This window comes from Prosopis cineraria, unplaced genomic scaffold (genome assembly GCF_029017545.1).
Source record: "Prosopis cineraria cultivar Desert tree isolate PC_DT_omini unplaced genomic scaffold, ASM2901754v1 PC10, whole genome shotgun sequence".
NCBI lineage: Eukaryota > Viridiplantae > Streptophyta > Magnoliopsida > Fabales > Fabaceae > Prosopis > Prosopis cineraria.
The window spans coordinates 26036004-26050041 of NW_026555341.1; the positions used below are offsets into that span (position 1 = coordinate 26036004).

Here is a 14038-nt window from a genome sequence, read left to right on the forward strand (position 1 = left end):
GGATTTTAAAATTTTAATCTTTCGCTGCACCTTCCTATTCAATAGTTGATTTTATAAATTACATGACGTCATTGTATTATATCATCAACCAAACTTTTAAGCATATTATTAACTAAAGAGACTTATTCAACAACTTCAATAAGTGTTTATGTACACATAGAAGGGCTCAAATATGATCGTTCCTACAAATTTGATCGGTACAGAATAAGAATTTAGAATTCATAAACTCCAGAAATGCTAGCAAAGAATGTGACAATTATTATAAATGCGAAAATAATCCTCTGTTCAGGCATCCAGTCACCCTGTTCCAGAGGAAATATGATGAAGAGCAAAAAGCAAAGCTTTACTTAATAATCAGCAAACACAACAACAACGCAGAAATAATAAGGAAGACATGGCAAAGCAAGACTAATTGGATCCTATATACAACATAGCATAAAATATTGCGCGTATTCCAGCTTTTCTTGAAATTATTGACCATTAATGAGAAAGCTTGTAAAATATGATTATGACTACAGCAAGAACAAGAGCTCCTATTAGAGAGCCAACAACCCATTTGTTCCGAGAAATTCTCCGTGACATAGAAGACAAAACCTTTTTACTCTTGTCAATGGCATCATCTATCCCAAAAAGCTGCAACACAGAAAATTAACCATCAATCTACAATTAATATCGCTCTGCATAGCACTCATTGTGCAGTAGGTTTACAGATCCTAAGAATGTGTTAAATGGCCTCATTTCCCAGTCAACTCCTTTGATATTTTAAATAAGATGGAATGAAATACTATAAGGTATCATTTGTATTAATGGATTTGCATTAGAATTTTATACTTGAAATATTAAATTTCAAATCTCATATTTAAAATCCATAAATTTAAAATCCTTTATTTAGATAGTTTAAAAATTTTAAATAAAGAAGATAGATAAGTTAAGATTCAAAACAAAAATTGAAAATTGAAGAAGACAAGTTTATATCTATTTTTTAATCGACAAGAGACGAAAATGAGAGATGAAAATGATACAAGAGTTATATAGAAGTATCAGTAGTAAAAATGTGAAAAGAATAATATGTTTAAAGTGGTTGGAATTTCAAATGACTAGAGTATAGATAAAATTTGAAATTACAAAAAAAAAAAATGCAATCAGAAATGGATTTGAATTAAATTCAAATTCTTAAAATTTTGTATATTCAAATGAAAAATCTGGACCAAATCTAAATCCCCATTAATTCAAAGGCAGCATAAGACTATATGCTATTTGAGATACCTGTGTTTAATAAGATAATTGATGGCAGTTAAAATTCCAAGGGATGTAATGAATTAATCACTGTGTATACTTAAATTGCGAAATTAATCATTTATGAAAGTTTTATTACACCTATCCTGGAATGTGGTTCCAACGTGGCATTAAATTAGGCATCCAAGATATAATGATAAGAGAACCGACTGGACTAAGACACTAGTGTACCAAACTCTCTCCGCAGAGTATACAAATTAGGCAGATTTGATTATTGAAAATGTAAGGAGCTCCCAATGACCCAAGGGGACCTCATGATTCAGACCTAATAAATGAAAGTAAAACTGGAAAATATAACCTTCGCCCAAGGGCAACACCCTTTAGTAGAATAGCACTGGCTGATAAACATACCTTCTGATGGGAGCTTAGGAGAGTCTCACGCTGCTGGTGTAAATCTTCAAGGATCGAAACACCAAGATGTTCAGTCTCCAGCATGACTCTTCGACTCTCCCTAATTCGGTCACTTGATTCATTTATTCTTTCTATGGACATAGTTAACCTTTCCCTCTGATCAGCAGAGGCCTGCATAATCATCCATGCATGAGAAAAAGAATCTTACCACCAATTAATGACTTACCGGCATCACATCTACTGCACTAGCTGCTTTAGAAACACAAACTATTTTTAAGAAAACCACTAATTTCAAATTTCATTAAGCAATGAAAAAATGGGGTGAGGTGAAACAAGATTCAGACATGCAAATGCAAATATCTTCACATCCAGAAATGGCACTAGACATACTGGAAACCTTGGAAAATGAGTCCATAGATGCGGACACATTCCCTCAGCACAGATATAAGGTTCATTTTCCCATAGACATCCCAGATTTTTCATAATTGCAGAAAAATGAAATTCAACCGAAATATGGGGCAATACTATTCACCCTAAGAAAATGACAGTTTAGGACCAATGATGTTTCTAGAAACTTACACATTAGGAAATGAGCCTTCGGGACCATAATAAGACCAGGCTAGGTTAGTAGAAAGATAACCTACCGAAGACATGCAAGTGGTCAGACATGGATACCACATTTAGCCTCAGGATAGACATTGACAACAGATAAAAAGATAAATAATATTAACAGTGATGACTAGAAGAAAAATTACTAAAAAGACTGTTTCCACATTACATTATTCACTAAGAGAGGCATAGATGATAGAACTAAGGAAAAATTACTTCTAGTTAGCAAATCAGGATATTTTCGTCCATGATCTTATTCAAGGTAAAACACAAGAAAAGGAAATTAATCTGATACTAACACAAAAATATCACAAAGAAGAATGACCATAAGAATGTACGGAACTCCCTGGTTCCAAATTCAAGCTTTTAACAAAGAAAGCCCCCATCTATCTTCTTTCATTTTTAAAGAAAAGTTTGTACATTGTAAATCTGGAAAACTATCAAGTAGTACAATCCAAAGTTTTAGAAATACCTTATGAGCATCAGCCATTCCAGCCTCTAGCAAATCTTCACGTGCAGCCTGATCAGCATCAGGTGATGTTAACCTTTTAAATTCCTTCTTCAACTTGTTCAAATCAGACTTGTATTCCCTCAGCTTAGCAAGCAGCGTTGCTTTCACACTTGCGTGCAAACTTCTTGCCTCAAGATCCATTTTTCGAATCTGAAGAGTGAAAGAGAGAGAACAATCAAATGCAACGGGAAGATCATGCAGTTAAAAAATGTGAAACAAAATTAAGAGTTATCTGAAGCTTGGTACCAGAACTTCCGCATCATCTAATCCAGCCTTGATCTCAACAATTTTTTGCTGCTTCTGGTCTGAAATTGGTGAATAGAAAACAATAATGCATTTAATGTCACATTGAATAAATATACATCTTAATGAAAGCATGTTCAAGAAAACATTTGCCAACCAGCTCCGTACTCAGAAATCCTATCTAGCACTCATCTTCAAGAATAACATAACATCCAACAAAAAAGAATAACAAACGATCCCATCATTTAAAGCAACCACCGAGTAACGTCAGACTGCCAAGAAGTATCGGCCAAATATTACACTAATTAATCAAGTCTCAACCAGTAAAAACCAATCATTGATTAGACACAGAATATACAGGAAAATTGCATAATCTCATGTAACAATACATATTAGTGAGCTTCTTTTCCTGACTCTATCGATTCTAAGGACATCAATCACAACAAATCTCAGACAGTAGCACCTTGAGCAACATTCCTAGGAATATCTTAAAGTAAGATTTGGGAATTTCAACTGCCAACCAAATTAGCAGGTTCACTTCATGCAGTGAAAGGTAAGCATGCTATTTGTAATTAGAAATACGGAGCTATAAATCTTGAAGTAGATCTTTATATAGATAAATCCCTTCAAAGCCAATCAGAGCAACGTTCGTGTCTTTTCTACCTTGGTCAGAAAGAAGAGACGCTGAGCTACATTTGCGAGACAGATTAGCGGAGAGATCACAGTATTGGCGCTCGTACCCCTCGAAGACCTCGCTCATATTGCAGGCACCGTTCTTTAGAGAATGAACAGACAAAATAGAAACACAAAAGATCGAAGAAGAAATCAGAGAACCGTTCACATAAGATTCATAAATCGATCATGGAAAGATTAGAAACCATGGATGTATGATTACTACCTCGATCTAGTGGGAAATTGAGCTCTGGAAGATCAAAACAAGACTCTTGAGTTTCTGGTGCTCAGACAAGAGATGGGTGGAAGACGATAAACGAAGAGACCGACCAGGAACTTCACTGAACGAACTGTAATTTCAACAAACGCAGGGAAACGTTGCGTGCAGTTCGGGCAGCCGGATTCCCTGGATAGATAGATATCCAAAATTCGATTTTTCCCCTTGGAAAGTTCGATTTTTTTAAGTCAAAATACCTTTGGAAAGATCGACAGAAAAACACCTTTCAAACAACCATATGACAAAAAAGACTCAAAAAGGGCTAATTTTAGGTTTTTTTTTTGACAAAAATTTTTGTTGTCAAATGACCATCTAGCAAGTAAAAAAATAATAATGACCATAAAGTCGTGAGAGATAAAATTATTGATAATTAAGTTTTTAGTAAGAATATAAATTAGAGATATAGAGTTAGTCTGAACTGGGATTTCTCTCTTTTGGTTCTATGCCTAAGAAGTTTATCATGAATTCCAACGTGAAACCAGAAATAGCCACCGGATCGGCCGATGGACTCCTTGCAACAAGGTAGTGGTAAGAAGAAAAAGCAGAACCTTCCTTCTAGGAACTTCACGATGGATGATCATATGGATAGTGAAGGGGAAGACGCTCAAATTGAAACTCAAGAATGTCTTGAGGGCAAGAGTGAGAATTTTTCAAAACAGTCCAAACAAAAGGTATCCTATCATGACTCCCTTCTTAGGTTTAATAGGGTAGTGATTTGCACTATGATCATAAGAGGAATATGACCTCTTTAAGGATATAGAACATATTCCATAGGATCTCCCAGAACCTATTAAAGAGACAAAAGAATTGATGAAAAAATACCTTGTGATGCCGGTTACAAATGACAAATTTCAAGATTGGTGCAGGCCTTGGAAGTATATAGTGACTATTACTATCTTAGGGAAAAGAATGAACCTTGTTACTATGAGGAGATGGTTAGCTAGAATCTAGAATATCCCTGAGTTTGACATAATTGATTTGCCTAACAATTATTTCACTATCCGCTTCTTAGATGGGGAAAATTGGAAAGCACAGTATCGGAAAGTGCTCTTTGAGGGCCCTTGGATGATACAACACCATCATGTCATTGTTCAACATTTGGACCCCTTCCTTGATGCCCAAAATAATGCTCTTGGAAGGGTGGCAATTTGGGTAAGAATTCCAAATGTGAACATGCACTACTATAACAAAAACTTTGTTTGGGGATTGGAAGATTGAATAGGGAGAACCTTGAAGGTAGATCTTAATACCTTACGTGAGGTAGGAATAGGGGAGAATAAAAGAGATAAGATTGGACGAGGAAAACTTGCCAGGGTCTATGTTGAAATTGACCTTAAAAAAAAATTGGTTCCTAAAGTTATCTTTAATAATACAATTTACAAAGTGAAATATGAAGGGATTAGGCTCATTTGTTTTTGGGTACAAAAGATACAAGCATTATCGAGAAGATTTCCTATGGAAACGTGAATGGAATGCTTGAAATGAACAAAACTCATGGTTCAACAGCACAAAAGTGCCCAATGCCGGAGAAGAAAGTCATCTTGCCAGAAAAGGAGGAGATTTTTGGGACCTGAATGATGACGCCAAACCAATACAAGCCTATTTTTAGAGACTGAGAGATAGTAGATGTGACTTGTCACATACTACCAGAGGAAGATATAGAGAGGATCAAAGAGAGATGGGAGGGATCACACAATCTCAATTTTCTGCCCTTACAGATATAGATGAAGACAGCCAAGGTCTGGAAATTGTCAACTTTATCACTGATATGTGTACTGTCTCTCTTACTTAACCACATTAAACTCCATAATCAAGGTAATCAAGGGATTAACCCTTAAAAGATTACCAAGGTTGTAAAATTTTATAAATGATAACAATTTTCAAAACATATATATAATGGATCCCAAAACTCAATTTTCATACTTAATCACACACTTAAAATATTCAAATCAGAGTTTGAAAACAATGCGGAAAGTTAGAAACAAATGGGACAAAAAATAATGAGTTTTAAAACATAAAAATGGATTTTGTATAGAAAACGACACATGTGCTGTAGCTTGTGACATATGCACTGTGGCTCATCCTTTTCTGTGCCATGCGTCGTGGTGCATTGCACAAATTTGACAAATATCAGTTGTCAAGATGACAACACAAGAAGCAAACTTCTGACAAGTCCCAAATTTCCATTCAAAGTTTGATTAAGGTGGTTTTAGTATCTACACAAAGCTTTTTCCTAACTCTAACTAATGGCGCCAGTTTCACACTCAAATTCTTTTTTTTTATAAAAAGTTAGACACCAAAACCTATTTTACCTCTTTTTTATAAAAATCTCATAACTTTGGTGTCCCAACTCAACCACAAGTTCTATAAGCCTACACCAACCATCTAACCACACTCAATAGACTCTAGCAGACCTATGCAACACACAACATATAATCAAAAACACATAGATTATAAAATTACCACTCAACCTTAATTTTCACGAAATACAAGGGGGAGGAAAATGTGGCACAAATTCATCATTTTCATTCCAAATTTTTTAAAATACACATGTTCCTACTTGCACAAGTATTTTAGCCCTACCCACAGGTTTACAACCACAACTCATTAACTTAAGGTATAAATTACACAAGTTGTATACTATAGTAATGCAAGTAGTACAAAAACAATAACATGTGATCCTAGTTAATAATTACACAACATTAATACACAAAACAAAATAAAGAGGCATGAAAGTAGGATTTCACCACAATCTTATGCCTTAGAGTGCTTTTTCTTGACTTTGATCTGATGAGCTAGGCCCTGAAATATTGATAATTAAAGGGTGATTACAACCACTTTGTAACCAAATTTCACCTAATCTATACAGTTACATATCAATTGTAAATAGATGCAAATAGGAAAACACATATATAACACATATGAAGTACTTGGCCACGGTTTACAAAACTAACAACTATATGACCGAGCCCAAGACTCACATAATCATGATATATTGCAAAGCACAATACGGGGTTGCAATATTAACAACCATGTGCCCTTAACTTGTATCAGACCATAATACTAACAACTATATGGCTAGATTCATATGCATAATTAAATGCCAACCTTATACCCTCCTGTTTCCTCTGACATGAAACCGGTGGCTATCATATGGCTATGTTTTTCACAGACTAACCCAACCTTTTACTTGTGAGGAGTTATTGAGTTAGGATTAATTCACTCACTTATGTAATCTAGTTTCCCCTAATACTAACAACCATGGGGTATCGTATCCCTAATCTAGCCTCCTTATGAATCGGTAGAGACTAGTTAGGTTTGAGTCCTTTATAGAATAAGTAAGATAGTCTTGAATCAATGATTAGAAAAGGACTACCTCTCGGTTCCAATGGTCAGTGCCAAGGTAAGTTCTCGATTCCAACGGTCACTGCCAATGCCACATAGATTTAAATCAATCTACTCTTCTCATTTGGTGAACTCCTGTCAATGATCATGCTATGCACACTATCACATATTTATGTAACTCAATCACAAATCATATCATAGCTCACTTTACTTTTCTCACTCACTTAATCATTACACACTACATATGACAATAGCACATTATTTTGAAAACTTCATCATTATTCACACACACACACACATGTATGATCGCACATAGCATTTTCACATTCACATCAATAGCGTGCCAAATTTTCATTAAGGGTTTAAAATATAAATCATATCTCAAATAAACTAATTTTCAATAAATAATCAATTAATATTCAACTATATAGAATTAGGTTTTCCCTGATTACCTTAAACCTTTAAGAGGTTAAAGGTTTACCACTCATACAAAACACTTCCAAAGCTTCTTCTAAGCTTGAATGGTGGAAAATAAACCATACTACATTCATAAGCAATTAATACCATCATTACCTCATTTTTGAGGATTTACCAACATAAATCTCCACACAATCTATTCTACCAGTCTATAAATCACTAACCATTTATATCCAATGGGTCCACTAAGTTCTGTTAACATATATTATCATTAATAACTCTTTAAACCATCATTAATGGACATAAACCTCTCCTAACTACCTCATTTATGTCAATTTTTTGATATATATTACTTTTGTTAACCAACCACTTCTATAAACATTCATGTAATGTTTCCAATACCTTAAACAACTCTCATTATACCCATTTTAATTAATGAAAATGGATCTATACTTTTGTGGATCAAAAATAACCTTTTCAACTCAAACTTTATCATAAATCTCCATAAATGAGGGAGAGAAAGTAAGAAGAAGGCTTAATTACTTACCTTAGGTATTGGAAAGCTTCAACCTATCCTCAAGGGTTTCAATGTTCATGCCCTAGCAGAACTCAATCGTGTTCGTCGTGTCTTACTTCTCCTTCTCTTTGTTTTCTCGCATAGAATGTGAATTAATTTATCAAGATTTTGGCCATGCACTATAGAGCATGATGCCCTCTGCCATCGCGCATGGCACAAAGAGGCTCGTTGCATTTAAATTTGCCCCTGTTCACTGTGGTAGATTGACCACACGTCGCGACATGTGGCATAGAGGGCAAACCTTCACTTTTTCTTCCTCTTTCCTTGCCCAGATGGCTTGCCATCGATTCAGAAGTACTTCTAGGGCTAAAATCACAATAATTACACTAAATTAGGTCCCCTTGGCCATATACCTCATTATCTCACTAATCACACTCATTAAGTTGATAAATTAAGATTAAATTTTCCTAGATTACAATATGCCAACTACTTCTCAATTGGATAATGACATTAAGAATCCTTAAGACACTCAAACAAGTACAGAAGCAAAAGGCACATGTCGCCTGCTGTGGCAAATTCATTAACTAAGTTAAAGGGTTTGTCTAATGGACAACAAGGTTAGGGCCAATGCAAGGAAAATTGGAAGCCTGAGAATAAAGGGAAAATTGACTTAGAAAAAAAATAAAAGTGGATTGGCCACTCCAAAAAAGTCTAGGCCTAGACCAACTACTTTAGCTAAAATGCCAATGACGAACTAGAGAGTCCATTCGATAGAGTCGGTAATTCGAGCGGACTATTTAGGTTAGGCTCAATTTAAGCCTGGCTTATTTAAATCAGGTTTGAAATATTCTACCACTTCTAAAAAGCCCATATAGCTAAGCCTGGCCCTAATGCCTTCAGGCTTCGGGCTTATTTAGGCCCTAAAATATTTTTTTGGAATCATTTTTCTTTAATTGTTTATATTATTTAACTCTTACATATAAGGGATTTTTAGTCTAGTTTATTCTTAATTTTTAAACAAGTTTAGCATGGACAATAACCAAGTAATTATTCAAGAATATTATTTTATTTACTATGTTTATCTAGTAGTAGAATCGAGAATTCATATATGCCTAAATTTTATTTTTAAAATTATTTTTAATTTTATTTCTACTATAAATTAATTATCTTAATTTATAAAAAAATATAAAATTAATTTTTTTATATGCAAATGATGTATAGGACTCAAAACTTTTTTCTAAGAAAATTGGGTCTTAAAATATAAAAATCAATATCAAAATATATTTTAAATATTATTTTGAGATATTTTATTGATTAAAAATAAAAAAAATGAAAATATAACTATTTTTAATTTTTTTTAAAAAATAAATATATTAATAAACTCAAATATATAGTATTTTGGTATAAAATGAAATTAAACTTAAAAAATTAATTAAATTTATCATATTTTATATAATTTTTAAAAATTTATTTTTTTTATTCGGGTATTTAGGCCAAGCTCGAAGTCGATCGAGCTTGGCCTGAATTTCCTTAGGCCTTGGCCCGAATAGACCTGAAGAATAAAAAATTAATATTTTTTTGAGCTTGGCTCTAAATTTTTTGAGCTAGTTTGGGTTGGCCCATCAGGCTTGGCCAAAATTATTGGCTTTACCATTTGGTGGTGATGGGGAGTACTTCTACTGTGGGCCAAATTGGTGATAAGCCCAAGTTGGACTTCAAGAACTCAATGGAGAAAAGTCAACTTGGTACCTTTACAGCCAAAAGCTCGCAAGGTATACCGGGAGAGATACCAACATGACCACCTTTAGTGACATTAAAGCCAAGGAGTATGCTGTGCAAACCACTAGATCCAGTGATACATAAAGGATCCCAGTAGCTAATTTCAAGAAGTTCAAGAATAAAGGAGGACATCATATTGCAACAAGGAGGTATGGGAGTGAAACCTAAGGCTAATATCCACACTTAATCTTGTGCTTTAGTTTCTTATCTCTTTTTAGTTTTTATGATTATTTCTTCTTGGAATTGTCGGGCATTAGTGGAAAGGCGTTTCCAATTTTAATCAGAGACATAGTTAAGAAGTATCAGATTTATGTCTTTTGCCTGTTGGAGACTAGAATTAATGGTTTTAAGGCCGAGAGTGTTGCTTGCAAGTTGGGTTATTCTAATTGGATCAGAATTGAAGCAATAGCCTTTGCCAGGGGAATTTGGGTCTTATAGAATGAAAATAATTTCTTGGTTAATTATTTTTGGTCTAGCACTCAATTACTTCACTGTTGGATTATGGATATCAACATGCAGGATTCCTTAGTAGTCTCTTTCATCTATAGAGAACCTCAAGAAAGTCATAGAAGAAGTGTCTGGGACCAATTTGAGATCATTGCCCTTGAAACTAATGAGCCTTAATGGTTTTAGGTGATTTTAATACTTTTAAATCTCCAGAAGATAAATGTGAGGGTGGTAGGCCCAGCTTCACTAGCGTGTATAGCTTCAACCAATGACTATCTAATACTGGTCTCATTGATGTCACTATGGTTGGGAATCATTATACTTGGGAGAGAGAGGGAGTTAAAGAGAAGCCAAATTGGGTGTTTTGTAATTCTAGTTAGGCTGGTAGATTCCAACATTTTAAAGCTCTAAATCTTCTCAAATTCAAATATGATCACAAAGTAATCTTGGTCACTAATCATTGTAATAATATTAAGCAGAGATGTTGGTAAAATTTTATTTACAATGTTGCCTAGGCTCTAGAAGGAAGCTTTAAAAATATTATGGAAAACAACTGGAAGGATAGAACTTAGATTGAAGGAACTACTGAAGTAACAAATTGGAACAATTGCACTCTAGGAAGCATTCCTAGAAAAAAAGGGAGCTACAAACGGTTAGAAGGCATAGATAAAGCTTGAGGAAGGAATGAAAGAAATGGAATAAGGAAACTTGAAAATAAATTATGGAAAGAGTATAACAAAATTTTGGCCTAGGAAGAGCTAATGTGGTTTCAAAAGTCCAGATGCAAGTAGTTAAGGTATGGGGATAAAAATATGAAATTTTTTCATACTTCAACTGTTATAAAGAGAAGGAAGAAAAGGATTGAATCCCTTAAATTAGAACAAGGTGAATGGATATCTGATTAGGAACAACTCAAGCACATGGCTACTGTCTTTTTCAGGATTTGTACATGAAATTCGAGCCTACTTTATATGCCAATTCTATACTTTGTTCTTTTCTTAAGCTAGCTGACCAAAACCTTTTGGATATTTAGAGAACACCTACTAATTGGGAAATCAAGGAAGCTGTCTTCTCTATGGGTGCTTTTAAAGGCCTGAGATCAGATGGTTTAACAACACACTTCTACCAGAGTCACTGGAATATCATTGGTAGTAAAGTTTGTTTGTTCATTAAAGATCTTTTTGCCAATCCTGCCAAGATTATTGATATTAATCAAACTAGTATTTTCTTGATTCTTAAGGTTGAAAAGCCTACTTGCTTAAAAGAGCTTCGTCCTATATCTCTTTGTAATGTGAGCTTAAAGATTGTCATAAAAATCATTGCAAATAGAATGAAGAGGCATCTTGATTTTCTTATTAAGCCTAATCAATGCAGTTTCATCACTAGACGCCAAAGCAGTGATAATATTATCATTGCTCAGGAAGCTATTCATAGTATGAGATCCAGTAGTAGAAGCAAGGGATATATCACCATCAAAGTTGACCTAGAGAAAGCCTATGACAAACTTGATTGGAATTTTATAACACACACATTTAGAGAAATCAATTTTCAAGAGCAGCTTACAAATGTCATCATGACTTGTATTAGCACTTCCTCCGTAAATGCTATCTAGAATGGTGAACACACAAATGATTTTTTCGCTTCAAGAGGAATCAAACAAGGTGATCCTTTAAGCTTGTACATTTTTGTTCTGTGCATGGAAAGGCTTGGAATGATGTTACAACGACTTTATGATACCAAAAAATGGAAACTGCTAAAATTGTCAGTGAGAAGTTCCTATATTTGTCATCTCTTTTTTGTTGATGACCTAATTCTTTTTGCTGAGGCTTCCTTGAAATAGGTAGAGGTCATAAGAAAGGTAATGGAATTGTTTTACAAAGCCTCTGGTCACCGTATGAATCTCAATAAGACTAAACTTTTCTGCTCGGCCAGTGTCTATCATCAAAGAGTTATTCAATTGAGCTAACATTTGGGAGTTGGTCCTACTCCTGACCTTGGAAAATATCTTGGTGTCCCACTGCTCCATAAAAGGATTACTAAAGGACTTTTTAATCTCTTCATTCGAAAAGTATAGGAAAGGCTTGCCTCTTGGAAGAGTACCTTTCTTAGCATGGCAGGAAGGACGGTGCTGATCAAGTCTGTTATCTCTTCCCTTCCCTCATATTTGATGCAAACTATACTCCTTCCTAAAGGTATTTTATCTAAAATTGAAAAATTCAGTAGAAACTTTCTTTGGAATAATAGAGAAGATCAAAAGAAATCATATTTGATATCTTGGAATAAAGTTAAACTTCAAAAGACCTTAGGAGGTCTTAGCATAAAAGATCTTCAAATGCAAAATGTTACTTTTATAATGAAACTTCGCTGGGGTCTGCTTAGCAAACCTGCAAGTCTTTGGGTTAAATGTCTTAAGGCTAAGTATAAGTATGGAATGAGGGATATTCTGGTAGATGCTAAGAAGAGATTTTCTTACCATGTTTGGAATAATATTGTTAAGGTTTGGGATAACTTCCTTCATGGAGTTAGACAAAGGATTAACAATAGTGCTAGCACTAGTTTTTAGTGGGACTTGTGGGCTCTCTTAGAACATCCTCTGATTAATTATGTCTCCAATCCTGAAGTTCCAATTAATCCCCAAGCTAAGGTTTGTGATTTTTTTCCTCTTTAGGTACTTAGAATAGGAATAACCTGTCCAAATATTTCTCTTTTAAAAGTGTTAACAAAATCTCTAGTGTACAACTCCAGAACATCCAACAAAATGATATTTTTGGTGGAAAACTAGAAGTGATGGAAGATTCTTTGTTCATGCTACTTATAACTTCCTTGTTAACATTGAGACCACTGCTACTAATCCTATGCAAAAAAGCTTATGGAAGTGGCCTATATCAGAAAAAGTGAAATACTTCTTTTAGCATATTCTATAAAAGAGAATTCTAGCAATAAATTGAGAGAAGAGAAAGATTTTACAACTGATGCAAATTGCCTTTTTAAGTATGAATGTGAGGAAAGAATTATTCATGTCCTGAGAGATTGTTTGAGAGCTAAGAACACTTGGAAGGAAATTATTAGACTGGTTGAGAGCTAAAAACACTTGGAAGAAAATTATTAATCCTGTTTATTATCACTTTTTCTTTTCTTGTAGTTTGTAGGAATGGATTAAGTAGAATAAAACACACTAGCTCAGGGATGGACTCTTTTAAAGCTGGCCCTGGATTAAAGTTTTTGGCAGCCTATGTTGGCTACTTTAGGTAAACAGATGCTCAGATATCTTTGATGGGAATTTCCATAGTCCAAATGTTGTCTAAGCTTGTAGAAGATATCTGATGGAAGAATAGCATTTGGAACATTCTATTTGCCACCTTTCCTTAGAGATTGAGAATTAAAGACATTAGTGGATTGCACCATCATAGGGAATAGTTCAAGTAGATGTTGATGCCCTTGTTAACCATTGGAACAAAGCTGCTTGTGAAGGATTAGCTCGTAATTTGGAAGGTAAATGGTTGTGTGGTTTTACCTATAACTTAGGAAGATTTTTGATTTCCATTACTGAATTAAAAGCCATTAAGTATGGTGT

The 14038-nt window shown here is 34.3% G+C and overlaps 1 protein-coding gene across 1 annotated transcript; it reads right to left on the reverse strand.

Moving 5' to 3' along the window:
• Positions 1 to 235: 235 nt before the first annotated feature.
• LOC129322818 (vesicle transport v-SNARE 12) lies at positions 236 to 4069 on the reverse strand. Its single transcript, XM_054969225.1, has 6 exons — positions 3909 to 4069; positions 3674 to 3785; positions 3014 to 3072; positions 2729 to 2917; positions 1648 to 1818; positions 236 to 633 (listed from the first exon to the last, which is right to left on the reverse strand). Exons 2-6 carry the CDS (start codon positions 3768 to 3770, stop codon positions 481 to 483), a joined length of 669 nt encoding a protein of 222 aa, XP_054825200.1. The 5' UTR covers positions 3771 to 3785; positions 3909 to 4069; the 3' UTR covers positions 236 to 480.
• Positions 4070 to 14038: the final 9969 nt, after the last annotated feature.